The sequence below is a fragment of the Tenrec ecaudatus genome, chromosome 14, assembly GCF_050624435.1.
Source record: "Tenrec ecaudatus isolate mTenEca1 chromosome 14, mTenEca1.hap1, whole genome shotgun sequence".
In the NCBI taxonomy this organism is placed as follows: Eukaryota; Metazoa; Chordata; class Mammalia; order Afrosoricida; family Tenrecidae; genus Tenrec; species Tenrec ecaudatus.
In genome coordinates, this window is record NC_134543.1 from 69,079 (window position 1) to 90,127 (window position 21,049).

Genomic DNA, 21,049 nt, shown 5'->3' on the forward strand with positions numbered 1-21,049 from the left:
ATGTCCTGGCCGACTCACCTGGAGCAGGAGGTGTCTTCTCAGAGTGACAGGGGTGTGTCAAAAAGCCAGGACAAGGAAAGTAAGCTTCTGGTCACATCTCCCTCGCAGCCCAGCTCTGGAGGGAGCTCTCTGGCTATGCTAGTTTGAAGGCCTAGATCCTGGACGAGTTACCAGGCCTCAGGGAGTCTGTCCCCACACCTGGGAGAGCAGGGTGGCAATCTGCAGTGCACAAGCTTGAGTGAGGGGGCCATGAGGTGCTCCTGAGCGGACAGAAAGGGCCTCCACAAACTGAGGAAGCCGAGCCTCAGAAATGCTGTGCCGAGCCTCAGTTTTCCCACCTCCATGGGCAGCGTCTGTGAAGTGCTGAGGACATGTGGTCACTGCACAGCAGTGGTTGTTCGTCGGAGTCCTCAGGCTCGACCAAACTAAAGTCCAACAGGGACTAGTTCCTCCACTGGATGTGCTCGAATCAAGTCCACCCCCAACTCTCCATACCTCGCCTGAGGGTCGGCCAGGGATGCAGAGACTGCTCATATCTGCTCCCTCAGACTTCCTGGGGTCACTCCCAGCTACAGGGAGTCTGGGCACTGAGGGACTGGATTGTCGCATTCAGATAACACGGGGGATGGTGAGGAATGAGTGTGTCCTGGCCCTGGACTGGACTTTCCCCGTGCTCAGCAACAGATATGAGAGGAAGTGGGTCTCTCCAGGCCCGGCAGGCAGCAGGGATGCACGCTAAATGGTCCCCATCAGTGGGACCTGCACACTGTCCTCAGATGTCAGGAAGACAGCCATGCCAAGTGCCCCCTGGTGCCCTGCAAGGCCGATTCCCACCCACTCCCCCATCATGCACCCACAGCTCTTCCTCCACGCCACGGCAGAGGACAGCACTGCCATCGAAGACCCACAGGAGACTGTGATCTCGGTGAGGGACCAGAATGACAACAGGCCTAGGTTCACCCAGGAGGTCTTTGAGGGGTCTGTGATGGAAAAAGCCAGCCCGGGTGACTGCACTGACAGGGACGAGGGGCACTGGAGGCAGAATCAGGGACACGGGAAGATTCTGGAAGCAGGCAGAACAGAGAAAGTCCTAAGCTCCAGGGGGAGGCCGCAGGGACAGTGTCAGCTCTGAATGTGGAGAGCAGCCCTGGGGCCCCAGGAGGCTCCCTTTGGCTTCGAGATCCTTTGAGACCCTAAGGTAAGCAGGGAGGGAGGGGCTTCGGGCACTTGTGGAGGTGGACAAACTGGACAAAGGCCATTCACGTTTCCGGGAGATGCCCACCAAGGGCTTGCTGGGGACCCTCATGGCACCCCTCCCCCAGCCCCACCCCAGCCCCTTCTTTACTCCGTGGCTGCCCACAGAGCTGCCTGCGCAGCCTGGGCCTTCAACATCTGTGTCTTTATCCTGCCGGCCACTGATTGCTGGCCACACAGTCTCCCCCTTTCCTGTCCCAGGCCTCCTCAGCCAGCCCCAGTTGACTGATTAACTCATACAGGCAGTTTCAGGTTCCCTCGGGGCACTTGTTTGGTTCTAGCAGCCAGGAGGCAACATCCCACCTACCTCCTCAATGGCCAGGACCCCTGACCAGTGTGGGGCGGGGGTCCTGAGGGACAGTGAAGCAGGAGCTGTGGGTTGACATCCAACAAGACAGGCCCTGATGCCCCCGAAACAAACGAGTATGGGTGTGGGTCCTCCACAGTGACAGGAGGTCTGAAAATGCCCGAAAGATTTCTAAAACAATCAACAAAGAATGTGGAAAGGGCTACAGCCATGGATTAATTTCTTAGCCTTGCCAAGCAGTTAGCTGCTGAGCAGTAGGGGACAGAGCTGCTTTCAGAGGTATGTGCTGGCCGCTGTGAGGGTAACCACACTCCCATCCGCACAGAAACCTCAGTGATACAGGTCACAGCTACCGACCTCGATGACAGCGAGAACACCGACAATGCAGCCCTTGCCTACTCCATCCTCAGCCAAGACCCATCCTTGCCTCGTGGCACCGTGTTTGCCATTAACCGAGACCCTGGGGTTATTGCCGTACTGGTCGGACTTCTGAACCGAGAGGTCAGGGCTTCTGGACCCAGAGGGTGGGGTGGTCACATAGATGCAGCCGCTGGCAGATCAGAAGGCATACCTGAGAGATGAGACTGGGCCGTGACCTGCCAGAACTACCACCGACAAGGTGGACAGATGCCGAGCACAGCAGCCAGGACAGGCACTGACTGTCGGCCCAGGCACCTGTAGACAGTGCCTGGCTGTTCTGAAGCCTGGCCTGTACGGAGTGAAAGAGTGACATGCACACCCCATTTAGCAGGCAGGGAGTCAGGTTCGCCTCCCACAGAACCAGACAGGCAGGGAACTTGGCGAGACTAGAGACCCCTTATGAGCCCCAGGAAGTGCTTACAGGGTCCCAGACCCAAGCACAGTGCTGGCACTGGGAAGGACCTGGCAGTCCCCTGAGCAGATGTGCGAGTTGTCTCTGTGAAGCATGGTGGGCGAGTGACTAGGTGTCTGGAGGGGCCCCAGCCTGATGATGACAACTGGGGGACCCGAGTGTGATGAACCCCCACCAACACCATGCCCAGCACAAACTCATGTGCTTGGCTCACAGACCGCGCCCAAGTACACCCTGAACATTCAAGCGACTGACTTCCAAGGGTTTGGCCTGAGCACTACAGCCCGGGTGGTCATCATGATCCTCTCTGAGGTGAGTCCACTGCACCCAACGCCACGATGCGTTGGTGGCAATGACACGCTGCAGGCAGTGTCCACCAAATCACAGGGCCTTGACTGCCACTGCCCAGTTCCCTCTGCAGTGAGCAGACCGCTTGTGACTGGGCGTGGGGACAGCAGCGGGCTCAGCCCTTGCCCAGAGTTCATCACAGAGAAACCCCCTTGGGGAAGACGAGGGTTTGCCAAGTCGTTGTACTCGGCTGGCGCCCACACCCCTCCCCTCTGCTTCCACACAGTAGGGGGCTGCAAAAGTGGGGGGAGCTTCCATGATCTTGTCATTTCATTGTTCTACCACCTTTTTGCAGTCTCCTTCTGTACAGACTGTATGCACCACACACACACACACACACATACACACACAAGCTTATTTAGAGACAACTCTGTGCCGGAGTCTCTGGGGAGGGGGCGTGTACAGCAAGCTCAGAGGCTGGAAGGTCAAGTACACCCCAGGTGCCTTTCCTAAAGAAAGGCCTGGAGATCTACTTCCTAAAAACAATCATCCATCGGCAACCCAGTGGGCTGCAGCTCTTCTCCAACAAACAGGGGGCGCAAGGAGCAGGGTCCTCCATAGGAATATCTGGGAAGAGAGGGTCAAGCAGCCCAGAAAGCTTCCCTTTATGCTACGGACGCCCCTCAACAACCCAGGGTACAGGGAAGGAAACTGAGGCAGGCCAGGGCAGTGTCCAAATCCAAACTTCACCTGGCTCACGGGGGACCCTTGCAGGAGCCCTACATGTACTAGCCCCCCTGCCCCACGTGGGCTGGGCGGGATGGGGTGGGGTGGAGAGGTCGACCGGCCACGCCCCCACCCAACTCTCCGGTCTGGTGATTCTAACTTCCACCAGAAGAACCTCCGACACAGACAACCGAAGGTGTGTGGACCACCAAGAGAGACCCCTGGCAGAGGACCGGGTGGGGCGGGGCGGGGGTCGGACCGGGGAGCGGCCGCTGGGCTGGCCTGTTGGTGCCGGGACAGGTGGACAGACCCGAGGCCATGAGCTCAGGGGCTGCCTCCAGGCTGCAGCCGCTTCAGGGGCACCTGGGCACCCAGAAGGTGAGAGTCCCAGGTGACCTACCAGCACTTTTCCGTGCAGGTGGGCGGCGGGGTCCAAGAACGGGAGTGGGGGGTGAGGGAGTCAAGCTTCATTAAGGTACCCCTGGTATTAACACCCTTGGGCCCTCAGGAATCAGGTTGGGGAGGAGGATTCAACTGGAACTGTGGTCTCCTGGTTAAGTGGGGACCACAGGCACAAGATTCTGACAAGCTTCCCCCTCCGCCCAACTCTGGCCCAGGGGAACAGCATGGATCCCCCCAGCAGCCCAGTGACCACACACGTGCTGGACACCACATCTGGGCAGCCAGCCCAAGGCCTCAGCTTCCATCTGTCCCAGCTGGAGGGGTCTGGCCAGCAGTGGACAGAGCTCAGGCAAAGGTAGGAAGGGGCCCATGGCAGGACCTCCATCCCAGAATAGGTTGTAGGGCGAGGTCTGGTTGAGGATCTGGATAGTGAGGGTCTGACCTGGCTGGAGGGAGGGCCTCACCTGGGAACAAGGTCAGTGCCCCAGTCATGCACTGACTGCATGTTCCTGTAGGGGATAGCGGAGGGGTCTCCACTCCTCCCTGAGCAGGGCCCAGTGGGGCGTGGCTGAGCGGTTGAGGGCTGAGGAGGGTCTGGAGGCCCATTCACACCCCATGCACGATGGAGAAGCCCAGCAGGGCATGGGGTCACCTTGCCCAAGCACAAATGCTCAGATGCTAGGGACACGTGGACTGGAAAGCTACACTGGAAAGCCACACGCAGTAAGACAGTGTACAGAGCGTGTACAGAGTGGCACAGCCACTGTGTTAGTTTGTAACAACTCACACTGTGCTCGGAGAACCTGGCAAGTACCTGCTAGATGCCAGTCTGAGGCAGTGCACCTTGCTCGTCCTTGCTTCTCTGCATTTCGACTTTTCTCGAATCAGCTCCCCCCAATCCCCGCTCCCCCATGCCCCAGCCCAGGGCCCTGTGTAGCTGCGTCAGGGGATGGAGTACAGAGCCTCACCCAGCCCTGTCTTCTCTGCAGTTACACAAATGCAGACGGCCGTTGCCCTGGACTCCTCGAGCCCGGCCAGATGAAGCGGGGCACCTACAAGCTGTCCTTCAACACGGAAGGCTACTGGAGGAAGCGCGGGCAAGAGACCTTCTACCCTTACGTGGAGGTAAGGGTCCCAGCTGCCCGAGGGGCGCCAGCCTCTCTACACTGTGTGTGGGGAGGGTGCAGGCACCTGCTCTGAGCTCCTGAAACAAAGGTGGACATAGGTCCTCGGCCTCATTAGGCTTTGTGAGGATGCGCCTGTGCTGGGCCTGCCCCTGGGTCAGGCTTTGGAGGGAGCCGGCTGCTGTGACTCAGACACCTGCGGGCTGAGGTCACAGGAGCTGAGAACCACCCTCCAAGCAGTGCCATTTCTCGGCCAGTGTGAGTCTTTGCCCTGTGGGACCCTCTCTCTGGGCAAGCTGCTGCCTCAGCCTGGCCCTCCCAGGAGTCGGGGACAGCATGGGGCTCCACCCTCAGGGTCTGTCCCTCGTCTCAGGTGGTCTTCACCATCACCAACGACATGCAGAAGTTCCACGTGCCCCTGCTCCTGAGTCCTTGGTCCTACACCACCTACCGTGGGAGCTAGCGCCCAGGACGAAAGGGCTGCCACAGGGCTGGTCCCATGAATCATGGAAGGTCGGGCTGCAACCCCTCCTCACCTGAAGTGTCAACAGGTATCAAAAGTCCACTGGCACGTGAGGACTGGGGTGATGGGTCGGGGAGAGGTAATGGGGGCTCCTGGAGGAGGGTCCCTGGAGGGGATTGAGGGAAAGAGGCCCACAAAGGCCAGGCAAGGAGACACACATATCAAAGGGAAAACTTTCCATTGTTAACCATACAAATCTCAAAAACATCAGCCCACCCACTTGGTGAATCAGGGCTGTCCACAATGGGGCTTCAATGGCTACGTAGGGGTGGCCACCAGCCCGGCAGGGCCCTGGCCCAGTGTCTGCCCAACAATGGCTGCTTCCAAGGGCCTGAAGCCCACGTTGTCCATGGGGATCCCGAAGGCCAGGAGCTTCGTCTCGTAGGTCCAAAGGAGGTCATTGTGCGCCTGCAGGAAGAGCAGTGTAAGAGAACCTGGGCAGAGTCCCTCCTGTGTTACCGGACCTGGGGGCCAGCTGTACTGGGGACAGCACGGCCTTTGTGGGATTTTAGCAAGTCAGACACAGGAGGACCAGAGACTGGCATTCCATGGAGGCCCTAGTTGCTGGCTGGAGGAGAGGTGCAAGATCACTGAGCGAGTGGTCAGCTGCTGGGCAGAGATTCGCGCCCAGAACACAGGGCACGAACTCCAGCTGAGTGGTCTGCCCTGGAGGCATGCAGTGGGACACTGGTGGGAAAGGGCGTGGAGTCAGTCATCCTCGAAGGACCCATGTGCACTCATACACTCATACAGGCCCCCCAGCCCCAGGATGGAGAGGGTGCACAGGGCCTGAAGTGAGGATGCTGTGAGCCACACCTCCCCTGGGGTGTGCTCCGTCCAAGGTTCTTGACAGTGACACATAGTCAAGGACAGTGGAGCCTTGGCTGCCACAGGCTCTGGGTAACAACTCCATCCTGGTGGACTGGGGCCATGACCGGCTGCCCTCAGAGTGATGTCCTCATCCTGACAAGGCTGGTGGTCTCTGGGGACCTTATGAGATCAGAACTCTGGCCAAATGTGCTGGGTCGGGGGGGAGGGCATGACTCTCCCAGATGTGCCGGGCCTAGGGGGGCAGCTGCAAACCTTGTGCACTCGGGCCAGCTCGTACTGAAGGTCCTTGATGGTGCTCTTTTTGGATTCCAAGATGTCCTGTGGGGGAGGAGACAGGCTGGCATCAGTGCTCACCCTGACACACAGCCACAGTGGACCTGAGGGAGGGTGAGTGCACGACCCACACCCATTTCTAATTCCAGGGAAAAGCACTTTGCTACTGGGTCTGAGTGTGCAGGCCTAGGGGACAGGTGCATCCCTACCTCAGGGTCTGTCCCTGGGAGCCCCCACCATGCCCAGCACAGCTTCACCCACCCCGAGGGACCAATGCCTAACCTGACCCCAACCCCTCACCCAAACCCGAACCTGAAGGCAAACCCGAACCCTAACCCTTACCCAAATCTGAAGCCGAACCCTACCTGAGCCTGAACATGAACCCAAACACAAACCAGAACCCTAACCCTAACCTAATCCAAACCCGAACCTGAACCCTATCCCTAACCCTAACCTGAACATGAACATGAACCCAAACCCTAACCTAAAGCCGAACCCTAATCCTAACCATAAACTGAACCTGAACCCGACCCCAACCCCAACCCCAACCCAAACCCAAACCCTCACCCTCACCTGATCCCTCATCTGATCCCTAACCCTTACTCTAACTCCTAAACCATAACCCTTAACTCCACCCTCACCCTCACCCTAACTGAGATAGTCAGTTTATTGTGCCAGCCTGGCCAATAAACACATGTGGGATTAATTGAAGGGCAGAGAGATAAATGGCTCGGTGAGCCTCACCTTTCCTGTCCCTCACTCTTTGATCATCGGACCAGTGTGCAGGTGCCTTGCTTGTTCTGTGCCTCAATTTGCAAGTGCACTACCTGTGGGACACCTAACCCGTGGACTGTGTCACTATAATTTGAGGTCCCTTTAAGACTTGTCTCACCAGAGAATTGGAATGTACATCTCTGGAGCTGGGGACTGACAGTTGTTGACCTGGCTGACGGTTGGTGACCTGCCTTGCTGTTTGCTGCCTGTGCTGGGATAGCCTAGCTCTCTCTACAGAGGACTACTTGGTGGCCCTGAAGACTTGAAGGACTGCCAGTGTCTCACAACTCTCTCAGGGGAATGAGTTGCACTGAGTCATTTGCACTGCTTTATAATTTAACAGTTCATTTCTTATGTTTTATATATATATCTTTATAAATATATATATAATTATCAGCAATCTGGTTTATCTTTCTAGAGAACCTTGTCTAACACCCTAACCTTAAACCCTAAATCCTAACCCTAACCTTGAACCCTGAACCCTGAACCCCAACCCCAATCCTAAACCTAACCCAAACACAAAGCTGAACCTGAACCTAAACCCTGACCCTGAACCTGACCCTAAACCCGGACCCTGAACCTGACCCTAAACCCTGACCCTGACCCTAACCCCTAACCCTAACCTGAAACCCGAACCCCAAACCAAACCCTCACCCTAACAGTTAAACAAAGCTTGATCAATTAAGAAATCAATCTTTACAGAGCAACAACTCATGAATTGCAGCTCACAGTTAAACTATACTCACATTAAGTGTTCATATCAACGTTACCTTAAATTTTATGCCATTGGATAAATTACTAATGTTATCAATTCAATCATCGTTTTCCTTTTTTGACAATATTTTGGGGTTATTTTGGCTTGATGTGTGTGTGTTTGGTTGTTCTTGTTGGGTTTTGTTTCTGTCATAATATGACCACCAAAGTAAACCTGAGCCATTCACAACCTGGGGGCAAATAAATGGATTCCGGCCTCCCACATAATTCTAGGCCCAATCCAAGAAAAGTTAGTTCTTGTGAACATGGCTCTGCTGGATACTCACCTTCATGAAAGAATCACTGATGATAAGGGTGCTACAGCAAAGTGTAATTGGAATAGTGTCTGGGGTCTTAAAGGCTTGTATTCAAACAAGAGCCATCTACTTGAGCCGTCGACTAAGTCCACATCGAAGAAGCACTGTGGGACCCAAAGACGACACATAACAAAATCCAAATAGAATGAAAGGAAAAGTTTCAGAGCTTAAATTGTAAACATCCAGTTTGTGAAAGGTTATGGAAGACAGTGGGAGCCCAAAATCCATCTGCAGAGAATTAGGTCAGATGAAGTTTCTGGCAGATCCTCTCTGGCCACAGGTGAGGGACTGCTTACTATTAGAGATTATTGTAAACTTGATTATGGTGGATTGAACCCCTTTGTGATATGAGACTTGGTACGTTGCCGTCCCCCTTGACCAAACCTGAATTTGTTCGAGGCTCAAATAGTTCTCACCTGTTCCATCCACAACAAAAATTTCTTCTCTGACTTTTAAAATATTGTTGGTGGTATTTTCTTTCATATTCTTTGTTTTTATCTTGCTATTATTACTATTCATTTCTTCTCTTTGTTTTTTTTATTGTTTCTGTGATCTTTCCCAGTTATGAAGCCGCAGGAGTGGATGCACAGGGACAGTAACTGATGCGAGGGTTTATCAGGGATGGGGGTGGGCTGGATGGTGAGAGTGAGGGGTATTGGAGAGAAAACAATGAATACAGAAGGGTGCATTCAAATTGATTGTGATGCTATATATAAATATATATACACATATTTATATCTAGATATATACATGTATATCTCTTTTTAAAGGGGATTTAATTATGGAAGTGTATGATATGTGAATATTATATTAAGAACACTATTAAAGGAAAAAAACTTGACTTGTGATTACCATGAGTGAAGGAGAAAGAGTCTTTGGGCATTGAGTTAATTTCAATGGTGGTAGAATAATTTGGAAAATCATTTATTTTTGCCACAATAGACAAAAAATTACACGGATAACAAGAAGTACAGGAAGAAGAAAATGTTACAAAGTTGATTGTGGTAATGATTGTACAACTTTTTTACAGCTCTTCTTGATATGATTGAACTATTGAATTATATGATATGTGCATGAAGTGCTGTGATAGGTAGGTCTATTGTGCCAACCTGGTCAGTAGGAACATGTGGGATTAATAAGGTCGCCGTTTGATTGGAGGGCAAAGAGACAAATGGCTCAGCAAGGCCTACCCCTCCCTCTCTTGCTCTATGGTGATTGGACCAGTGAGCGACTGCTTTAGCTAGTTCTCTGCCTCAACTTATGACCTACATCACCTGTGGGACAGCCAACCTGTGGATCTTGTCACTAAGCTTGAGGTTCCTTCGAGACCTACTTTGCCACACTGCTGGTGGGAACATCGCTTGAGCTTAAGGCTGATGGATCCTGTCTTCTTGCATTGCTTGAGTTCAATATCCTATCCGGGCCTGCCTGCTTCGCTAAGCTCCTGAGCTGCTGACTGTTGGTGACTGACCCTGCTGTTTGCTGCCTGTGAACAGACTGCCTGCATCACCCAAGGGAAGACTCAGCTGTTGCTTCCTTGACCTTGGATCAACAGCCCTCAAAAAGTGAAAGACTTCCAGTATATTAACAGAAGTGAGTTGAACTGAGCCCTCTATACTGCTGTGTGGACTAATTACCAGTAGCTGTTATATTCCTTTGTGCTGTATAAATCTATCCTCTATATGAATAAACATAATCATAAGTGTCCTGATTTTGTTTCTTTAGAGAACCCTGCCTAACACATGTGCCAATAAAACTTTTTAGAATTCTTGAAGATAGTAGATGAACTATCTGACAAAACAAATGAAACATTAGGAACCATTAAAAACAAAGCAAATAGGAATCCAAATGGGTAACACTAAGATTTCAGAAGTCAATAAATGCATTTAAAGAGCAAAGGAGTATAATGGAATCAGTGAAAGGCTGAATTAGCGAGTTTGAGGACAAATCTCTCAGTACGAATCTGCTAGAGGAACAAGGAGAAAAAAGAACAAAAACATCTGAATAGGGCCTACAGTTATGTGGGTTATGTGGGTCACTATCCAGAAGAAAAATTTACCTGTCATCAGAGTTCTGGAGCAGAAAGGAAAAAAAAGTACAGATAAATGTGTCAGTTATTGGACAAAACTCCCCTGATGAAGCAACCTAGCTCACATGGAAGAAGCATACCAGCCTGTGTGATCATGAGGTGTTGATGGGATCAGGTATCAGGCATCAGAAGATGCAGAGCAAACAATCATCAATTTTAACAAGGTGGCGAAGTGGAGGCCCAACGCCCATGTGTAAACAATGAGATATCCCCTCACAGCAGATTCACAAGGAAGAGACGAGCCAGCCAGGGTGCAGTATAGCACTGATGAAACATAGAGCATTCCTCTAGTTATTTAATGCTTCCTCCCCCCACCGCCCACTATCATGAACCCAATTCTGCCTTACAAATCTAGCTAGACCAGAGCATGTACACTGGTACAGATAAGTACTCTCAACACACAGAATCCAGGACAAATATACCCCTCAGGAACAATAATGAGGGTAGTGATACCATGAGGGTAGGTGAAGGGGAGGGAACAGTTCACAGTGATTGACACATAACTGCCCTCACCCCAAAGGGGGAAAACAACAGTCAATGTAAGATATGAGAATAATTTATAAATTATCAAGGGTTCACGAGGGAGTCTTCCCTTGGGTGATGCAGGCAGTCTGCTCACAGGCAGCAAACAGCAGGGTCAGTCACCAACAGTCAGCAGCTCAGGAGCTTAGCGAAGCAGGCAGGCCCGGATAGGATATTGAACTCAAGCAATGCAAGAAGACTGGATCCATCAGCCTTAAGCTGACAGAAACGAAGCCGGAGATCACAAGGTAGGATTTTGCAAAACCAACAACTTCACTATAAATACCTTTCTTGAGCAACATGCATGGTTATTGGGTTAAAAGGTGTGTGCGTAGTTACCTCCAAGGTCAATGATTCAAAGCACCAGCTGCTCCAAGGGAGGAAGATGAGGCTCTCTGCTCCCGTCACGATCGACCACCTCAGAGGCCCAGTACAAAGCAGCTAGGTGTTGGGATGGACTCACTAGCAGAGGTTCTTTTCAGTTGAACGCACATGGACTTCACCAGGTGGGCAGGAATCCCTTTTAGTGCACCTGTGGGAAGGGACTGTGGACTCCAGGAACTAAGAGAATGCGAGCTGAAATGGTTCAGTAACCACTGGAAGCACTCAGTCACCTTGGCCAAGAAATTTGGAAGACAGTTATTTGGCCAACCAACTGGAAGAGATCTATATTTGTGCCCATTATAAAGAAAGGTAGCCCGAGAGAATGAGGAAATTAAAGAGCGATATCAATATCACATGCAAGTAAAATTTTGCTGAAGATAAATCAATAACAGTCGTGCCAATACATCAACAGGGAGCAGCTAGAAATTTGAGCTGGATGCAGAAGAGGACATGGTCCCAAAGATCACGTTGCTGACGTCATACGGATCTTGGCTGAAAGCGGAAAATAGGAGGGGCCAAGGGAGGACAGGGATCGTGGTTTCTTGACTACGAAAAGGCATCTGATTGTGTGGATTATGACAAATATGGCGAGATCTGCCAAGAAAGTGAGTTCCAGAACTCTTGGTGGTGGTCATGCGGAACCTGGCCATGGACTAAGAACAAGGGAATACTGTGTGGTCTAAAATCAAGAAACGTGTTCATCATGGCTGTAGCCTCTCGTCATATGTATTCAGTCTGTATGCTGAGCAAATAGTCTGAGAAACTGGACAACATTCAGAAGAACATGGAAGGAGGATTCGAGGAAGACTTACTAACAACCAGTAACATGCGGATGACACCTGGAAGTGAGGACTTGAAGCACTTGCTGAGGAAGATCAAAGATTGCAGCCTTCAATACTGATGACGACTCAATGTAAAGAAATCCAAAATCCTCAGAAGTGGACCAATAGATGACATCACGATAAACAGAAGGAAAGATTGAAGTTGTCAAGGATTTCAATTTACTTGGGTTCCAGTGCTTGTGGCAGCAGCGGTCAAGAGATCAAACGAGATGTTGTGTAAATTTGCTGCCAGAGACCTCTTTAGGGTTGAAGAGCAAGGACGTCCCATTGAGGACTAAGGTGTGCCTGGTCAAGCCATGGTGTTTATCTCACACCAAGGAAGACTACAGAAGAACTGCAGCGTTTGGATGATGGTGCTGCTAACGACTGTGGGAAGCACCACAGGCTGCCAGAGATTAAAGCAACCTGTCTTGCAGCAAAGGACAGTCGGCAAGCTCAGGAGAAGCGAGGATGCCAAGGCTTCACCTCACACACATACTTTCTACATGTTGTCCCTGGAAAAGGACACCATGCTCGCTAAAGTGAAAGGGCATCGAAAGAAGAGGCTGGTCCTCAACAAGGTCCGATTGACTCAGTGACCGAAACATTGGGCTTCATCACAATTGTGGGGATGACGCAAGACGAGGCAGTGTTTCCTTCCGCTATCCACAGATGCCCAATGACCGCTGTAGATGTACACGTGGCCCTCTCCAAGCTGGTCAGACTGCCACCTTTTCAGACCAGGGGAAGTGGGAAACCATGTAAAACACTCCTAAAGAGATAAATCAAAATCGAGAGACGTACTTCACAAAGGCCTAGAAAAGAACATATAGGCTGGCACTTTCTTCTACCTTGGAACTCTCAGGATGCCTGAAAAGAATAAAAGGGCCTCCTTAAGGAACAAATGAAAACCTAGACAGGCCCGCCTGCTTCAGACCATCGTTTGTCCCAAAGCAACAGAAGACTGGAACAAACCTCCAACAAGTGCGGGAGAAGTCGCCTAGGGGGTGCTGGTTGAGCACAGGGTAGCTCACAGAAAAGCCCGTGATTTGAACCCACCAGGCAGCCGCTCCGAGCTAGACAGAGGTGGCAGTGGGCTTCCCTAGAGATGTCCAGGCTAGGAGACCTGGCAAAGATGCCCTTTGTCCTACAGGATCGCTGGAATTGACACAAGGGCGCTGTGTTTGGTTGGGGATTTGATGGGGGTGGGGCAACCTTCCTTTGAAGCATTAGTGAACCACCCCTGTGGAAGCTATATGAGTATGGGGACAGAGAGGGGAGCATGTGTGCAGGAACCAGGTTCCACCCAACCTGCACTATCACACAGGACACCCCTGAGAGAAACCCCTTGGTGGGAACCACAAGCTGGGGGGGAGGGGGCAGTGGCAGGTCCCAAGGGACTCGGATTGCAGATGCCAATGTGGCAGGAGCACAGCATTTCTTCCACCCCATGTTTCTCATGGGACAATATGGAGAGAAAGTGGCCGTGGGGACAGATGACACTCTTAGCTTGGGGACACCAGCCACAATGACACACCAGATCTAGCCCTCCACTTTGGTGAGTGACAGGACAAGCAGGTCCTCTTTGGGTGCAAGGGATGGCATGCCCAGCGGGGATACCCTGACTAGCAAGTTGAAGGATTAGGAGGTGAACCAAGACCAAGCTGCCCACCATCAAGTCCATCGCAACCCACAGTGACCCTGTGTGGGGGATGGCCTCCAGGGGCTTCTGAGGCTGGCAAGTCTCATGGGAGCAGGAGGCCGCTGAGGAGCCGGGGTAAGTTTTAAACTTGGTGGTGAGCAACCCAATCTGTGACCCACTCCCCCACTGAGCGTGGCCGTGTCATATCCCAGCTGGGAAGAGCATACCTCACCCACTTCTTTCTGCGAGGCTCACCACTCCTCATGCTGGAAATGTTCACAGCATGGTCGAGGGATTGGGGAGCTGGAACAAGGAGTGCGTGGGCTGCCGTGAGGAAGGTGGGGCTGGAAGTGAGATGGCTTTGGGCATGCTCTTGTGGGCAATCGTCTGTGCATTCCTAATGATGGGACACTGAGCAATCACTGGGACAGACGTGCCCACATGGGAGATGACTCTTGATGGGCAGAGATGGGAACTGAAGGACAAAGCTTCCATTTTAGGTCCGAGGCATGCAGTGTGGCACCAGCCCCACACTCTTTTAGGGGTTACAGTGATTTCGACATCTGTGTCGGGAGCCCCCTGGCTGAGGGTTCCACAACCAGATCCTGCCTGCCGGCCTGTGTCTGCCTTCTCTGTTCAACCTGCCCTGGATAACAAGCACAGGGAGAAGACAATGTGCGCCAAGGACGCCCAAGGAGCGCAACTTCCCACTGGTGCCCCACAGGAGCACACCAGGCAGAACCAGACCATCTGAGCAGAGGGGAGTGGGCTGTCAGTAGCGACCTGGACCTCCATCAGCACAGATTAGGTGGCTTCTGGGAAGAAATAGGGCTCTGACCTTCAGACCAGGGTGTGATGTTGCAGCACTCGGACAGCAGGGTGCCCGGGTCTGCAGACACACACATGGTGGAATATGGCCTGGACAGATGTTGGCATCACACAGCTGTCAGGGAGGAACACTTTGTTGCACTTGCCTTGTCTGTTGGTGTGGGTTTTACACATTGGGCATAAGACCCTAGTAACATAACTCTCCTCCCTCCCAGGCTCAGGGCAGACACCAGGAGGAGGAGGCCTGTGTGGGGCTGTAAAACCCAGTAGGAAGGGCACACAGTGAGGTCCAGGAGATGTCCCCTGCACAGAACTCTGAGAGGAAGCTGCATCCCTAACTGAGCAGTGACCTGGTCAAGAAGATACACAGCAAGCAGGTGACTTCGCAACAACAACCAAACTCCCTGCCAGCCCCTCCACTCGGACTCACAGCCACCCTGTAGGAGAGAGAACGGCCCCTGTGATGTGTGGGCCTGTAACTTCATGGAGCAAAGAGCCTCAACTTCCTCCAAGGGATTATCATTGACTGGTACAAAGATAGGTCAGACCGTGTTTTCCCTGGTCCCCCTACAGGTGTGCTCACATCTGAGCCCTTCACGTCACACAACGTGCCCTGGTGGCTCATTGGGCAAGGCATCCAGCTGCTACCCACAGTTTATGGTTCAGAGTGATCAGCTGTCTGCCCCACTGAAGAGTGAGTTCCAGGCTCAGAAGCCTTAAGGGGCAGTTCGACTCCATCCTCCAGGGGTGCTCTGAGTTGAGATGGACTGGACAGTGGTGGACTTGCATGGGACACCCCGTACCTCTTTGGGTGCCTCAGTGACACTACCCATCTGTCTGTAAGGTCCCAAATAAAGTTCCATCTCAGCACTCTGGCTTGTCTGCCTCTTTTCAGAAGCAGACCCTGCGGGTGCAGTGTGTACGGCACATGACTGCAAATGTCTATGAAGATGGGGGAACCACAGGTGAAAGGAAAGCCAGGACTTTAAACCTCATGTAAGATTTGCTGGGCTGAAAGGGGCGGGGGGAGGGGGGAGCATTGAGCACTGCTGGGAGGACACTTCCTTGATGGAGGTTGGGGATGTGTGTGGGGGCAGGAAGCTCCCTCCTCACCTCAGGTGTAAGGGTGGGCAAGTCCTCACCGCCCTTCTGATGCTGGACATGAGAGATACCAGGTGGCAGCTGACCCACGACCTTGGCTGTCAGGCCCACTCCATGAGCCAGGAAGTCAGGGCAGGTGTGAGCAGTCTGGAGACCTGGGCTCCACCCCAGGCCCTCCCTCTCCCAGCCCCTGCTCTGTTCCCCCCATAGATTCATCGCCAGTGAGATGCAGGGCCTGCCATGCTCTGTGATAGGGGAGGGAACAAGCTGAGGCAGGGAAGCCTGAGGGAGACTCAGACCCCCTCCCCCTACTGTGACCACCAGATCCAGACCCATTCCTCAGTGGTTCCCAATACAACACCCTTACACCCCCTACCCAACCCCCCCAATGCTTTTATGGGCAGCCCCTCCACTCTCCACATGTGGAGATCCAACAGATCCCTGACACACCTGGCACTGGCCCCTGCCCGGATTCACGTGCCTGCTCACACCGCCAGACTCTCACTAGCGGCCATGAGGGTCAGGAGGGTGGGGCTGGAGGTGAGACACTGGTCTCAGGTTCCTGGGAGGCCAGCATGAGGATCACAGTCCATGGTTACTACCAGACCCCTCAGGATGGTCCCTGTGAGCAGCTGTTTTGGACGTGGGTGCCCAGAGCTGGCTGGGCACAGGGTGCTTCTGGGAGGAACTTCCTGTCTTGGACAGCCACAGACGCAACCTAGCTCAGGCCATAGTTCACATAAAGAACCAGACAGCGTCCTTACTCACAGAGGGAGCAATGGACAGGAGCTGGCCAGCAGTAGGTGTGCCATCCAGACTGATGCGCCCTGGGAAAAGGTGCAGGCAGGAATCTTCCTGGGATCAGGCCCACTGGCCTAATATCACCAGTGCCCCACCCTCATCAGGTCTGAGATCAAAGAGACCAGTCTGAAGGTGCACATGGGGGAAGGGACCTTCCTGGTTTGGGTTGGCCCACAGGCTCACATCACCTGAGGGAGCAGTCCTGCAGGATGCACCCTAGTAGCTAAGCCTATGCCTGGCTTGTTTGCCAGGGACTGCACCCTCAATCAGCAGAGGGCACCAGTGAGGTGCCCCTCCCCTCTAAGATAACAGCATGCTGTCTCATCTGGGCTGCCAAGGGTCAAGTCTAAGACGCAGCACCAACCTGGGTGAAAAGTTGAGCCCAGCCCTCACCTGGCTTTGGGCTGTCCAATGGGGGGTGTCCTCAGCTGGGGAGGGCTGGGGGTTTGGGAACCTCTGTGGCCTGGGGTGTGGGGGCTAGACATACAAGGTAGGAATACCCTTTGGGGGCTTCAGATATGGGCCTAGGTATGTCCAAGGTTGAAGTGGGCTTGGTGTCCCACTATGTCCATGTGAGAACAGTGAGTGGGAGGTGAGGGGCCATACTGGTCCACTCAAGAGCACCCAAGAACCAGCAGTTGGAAGGACGTCTAGCAGTCAGGGAAGTGGACCTACCCGGCTGCCACCACACCCACACCCTTGCCCAGCCACTCTTGTGGGAGACACGGGCACAAAACAGGCAGAGAACAGTGCTTCTTTGAATACAAAACTGTAAACACAAGTCTTTAAAATGGCAGAGGCCTCCACTGGGGTGCAGAACAGCGCCCACCCTGCCCTCCCTCTCTACCCTGACAGCCTAGCAGGCAGGCGGGCGGGCGGGCAGGCAGGCAGGCCGCCTCAACTCAGCCTCAGGACCCACCAGCTGCTCTAAACCGTGGGGCTGGCGGGCCAGCCGGCAAGGCCCCCAGGGGTCGAGGTCCTTCGGAGGGTTTCCTGAGTTGCAGCAGCAGCTGGGAGCCCGCGCGGGGAGCCTGCCCCACCCCATGCCATCCCATGCAAACCGCTGGTCTCTCCACCTCCCGGGTGTCCTGAGGGGGCCCCTGCGGCCTGTCACGTGTCCAGGGCGTCCCGTGTGGGTGAGGGCCCGTGTGGGCGCCCGGGCGGCCCGTGCAAGGGCTGCGGCTGCTGCACTGAGTTGCGCTGCGGGGGCTGCAGCTCCAGGGCGAGCGAGGGCGGCGGGAAGTCGCGCACCTGGCGTCGGTACTCGAGGAAAGTGCAGGCCTTGGTGGCAAGCGCCACCACATTCTTGCCGACGAAGATGGCCGAGACGCGGCTATCACGAAAGAGGGCCATGTTGGCGGCGCGTGCCAGCACGGCGACCACGTTGACGGTGGCCAGGCTGAGCACCGGGTAGAGCATCATCTTCTGCGGCGCGATGTGCTCGCCCTGCATGCTGACCTCGCTGAGTGCCACGCAGGGCAGCACGAGCAGCAGCATGTAGCAGTAGAAGAAGGTCAGGCCCTCGGCCCACAGCGGCAGCCCGGTGCGCGGTGGCTCCCACAGGTTGGCCTGCATGTCCAGCAGGTCTAGCAGGTCCAACGCCACCCAGAAGAGCCGGCCGCGCAGGTCCTCGCGCTTGCGGAAGGTGCGCACGTACTCCATGCGGTCCAGCGCCACGAGCAGCAGGAAGAGGCCCGGCACACACACGGACAGCAGCAGGGTCAACGCCTTTCGTGCCACAGGGTCGGCTGCACCGCGCCGCGCCGCCTTGTAGTTCTGGAAGATGAAGTAGAGCTTGATCTGCAGCACGAAGATGTAGAGGAACCAGAGGATCATGGCATAGCCACGCTTGGCTGTACGCACCTCGGCGCCCACCCACACGGCCACGTAGCGCAGCACCAGCAGGAAGCACACGTCACCCACCAGCACGATGATGCACACACCGATCTTGCGCGGGCCCTGGTTCTGCTCCACCAGGTAAGCGTCCATGACAGCCATGCTGCCCATTATCACCAGCGTGGTCAGGCACACGTGGCGCCGGTCCGGAGGCGGCAGCACCATGGTCGGCCGCGCGGGCCTGGCCTGGTAACGCACGGCCCCCACGGGCGGCGAGGCGAGGCGAGGTGAGGCGAGGGCCTGCGGTGCGGTGGGGCGCTGGCGCTCAGCCTGCGGACATGGCCCCGCGTGGTCCGGCGCTAGGGCTAGCTGGCTGCCCAGAGGACGCCACAGCTCTTGACCGGCGAGCTCAGCACCTGAGGGGAGGAGGACCAGAGGAGTCAAGATCAGGGTGCGCTCCACCTCGGGGGCAGGCCATTTCTGGCACCAGGAGTTCGTTTTGCGTTGGATCGCCCCCCCCTCCCCCCAGCCCCAGCCCCGTGCGCGCTGGCGCATGAAGTGAGGCCCCCAGGGGGCGCTCCAGCAGGAGCCGAGGGGCCTGAGGCCTCGTTCCCGCCATCCGCCGCCAGGGCAGCGAGGGAACGGAAGTGGTTCATCCTTGGCTGGCGCGCACAGCCTCCGTGCTCTCTGCGGGGCCCACGCCACCGGCCCTCGCGGCTCGGACAACTGCCTGCTCAAGACTCAGCCTTCCTCCTATCCTCACTGGCCAGGAGGACCGCCTAAGCGGTTGCCACAGGTCGGAAAAGACCCCCATCCCAAATTGGGCCCTGGGACTGTGAGCCCTTTGAGCCCTGGAGATTGTGCTACCTGGTCCGTTATGTTGGACCACCAGCTGCCCTGGCTCCCCATTGCTTTTGGTGCCTCTAATTGGCCTGCCCTGTACACCCCACATCCCCTGCAATCACCTCCTCCCTCTTCAGTGTTCTATAACACTCACTGAGACCCTCTTTGGGCTCCCGGACCCCAACCCATCCCTCACACCCCTCTAACAAACAACAGACTGCCCCGTGGTCAGTGCTGCCTCCTGCATCCTTCACCCACACTGGCTCCTGGCCAGCCTCATTCCCTCCCTCTACTTACCCCTCCAAAGCCCTCTGGCCCAAGGCCTCTATGTACTGCCTCATCTAGAGAGATATTAAATTTTAATGTCACTCAGAACTGTAAAGGCTGCAGGTCAGCCCCTGGTGATAACACAGCCCCACTGGCCACAGCAAGCACAAGGCACACACTAGGTGTGCCTTCCTCAGACCAGCTCCAGCCCCATGCATGACCCCCAACTGCTCTGAGTGCCCAAATCTTTAGTGGGTCCATGCCTCCTAGGCTCTCCCCACCTACACAGGCACCTATCTCCATGCCTCTGGGATGACATCTCCTGACACAGCAAGCACACCTCCAGGCCTACAAACAGGCCTGGGAACTCTCCATCCCTCGACCTTCCCCAGCTGCTTCCCTTCGCACCCAGCCCCACGGACCGGATCAGATCGGACCGCCAGGCTAGCAGTCCATTGCCAAAGCCTAGCTGAGTACCTGGCGGTGGTGGCACTACCCCCACCGAGAGCCCACCAGCCTGGGCCAGCCACAACTCCCCCATGCCTTGCCAGCCTCTCTCCCCCAGGACCTGGCTCCAAGCCCACGCCCAACGTCGCCGGGTGAGCCTCGGGACTTTGGAGCCACCAGTGCCCCAACCTGCGCCCTGTAAGGGGTCTTCCTCTGCCCCCTCCGCCATGCTCAGCAGGCACCGGGCTGGGGATTGAAGGCGGCGAGCCCATGGAGACCGCAGTTACTAGCGGCTCAGCCCGCTTGTCGCGCCCCAGCAGGGCCTGCCCACCGCCCCGTTCCCAGCCCGATCCTGCCCCCACTCCGCTCCGGTAGCGCCTCGGGGCACCGGCCTCGCCTAGGCCCCATCGCCCGCTCCGCGCCTACCGCCGCTGCGCGAGCCCCGCCGCCCCGCGAGCCCGGCCGCCCCGCCACCTGCGAGCGCCGCTGGACACGGAACCGGCCGCGGCTCCGGGCTCCGCGCCGCCCGCCCCGCCCCCGCTCCTTCCCCACGCCTGCCTGGCTACCTGACGGGGTTGAGGGACTGGGGGCAAACCCGGGCCCTGATCAGCACCTGTCCACGGCGACACCACTGCGCAGGGGCGGCTCGGGGAGGCGGCACACCCCCCTATTCTCTGCCCGATGGTCCTCACCCTCTTTCACGCTCTGAAATTCCACCGCAGTCCCCCAGGCTCAAGCCCAGGACGTCCTCTGGGACGCATGGACCCCACTCACCGCCAGTGGGCAGCCTAGGGAGACCCCAGCCCACGCCCCCGGAGCTGGCCGGGAGGTGGAGGCGGGGCCGGCCACCGGGTTCGCTGCGGTTGGTCCCACTGGACCCCATGGGTGGCCATACGGCAGCCAGCGGGGAGGGCCACCTCCCGGGCGGAACTAGAAGGCGGTGGAGCCTTGGGTCCTGTCCAGAGAGCTGGGGACTGAGGTGCTCTGTCCCTCCCTGGAGAAATCCCAGCATCCGTGGTTTATGCCAAACAGGGAAAAGGGTGCAGTGGCAGGTGAGATGCATC

At 55.4% G+C, this 21,049-nt stretch overlaps 3 protein-coding genes across 3 annotated transcripts; 2 read left to right on the forward strand and 1 right to left on the reverse strand.

Moving 5' to 3' along the window:
• The first annotated feature begins 847 nt into the window (after nt 1-847).
• Nucleotides 848-3,473, forward strand: LOC142426121 (cadherin-3-like). Its single transcript, XM_075531592.1, has 4 exons — nt 848-1,004; nt 1,887-2,062; nt 2,610-2,705; nt 3,456-3,473. Exons 1-4 carry the CDS (start codon nt 848-850, stop codon nt 3,471-3,473), a joined length of 447 nt encoding a protein of 148 aa, XP_075387707.1.
• A 252-nt stretch (nt 3,474-3,725) lies between these two features.
• Nucleotides 3,726-5,396, forward strand: LOC142426259 (5-hydroxyisourate hydrolase-like). Its single transcript, XM_075531751.1, has 4 exons — nt 3,726-3,791; nt 4,025-4,164; nt 4,799-4,934; nt 5,307-5,396. The coding sequence occupies exons 1-4, from the start codon at nt 3,726-3,728 to the stop codon at nt 5,394-5,396; spliced, it is 432 nt and encodes a 143-aa protein (XP_075387866.1).
• An 11,995-nt stretch (nt 5,397-17,391) lies between these two features.
• TMEM121 (transmembrane protein 121) lies at nt 17,392-18,788 on the reverse strand. The gene has a single exon (XM_075532101.1). It carries the CDS (start codon nt 18,651-18,653, stop codon nt 17,703-17,705), a length of 951 nt encoding a protein of 316 aa, XP_075388216.1. The 5' UTR covers nt 18,654-18,788; the 3' UTR covers nt 17,392-17,702.
• Nucleotides 18,789-21,049: the final 2,261 nt, after the last annotated feature.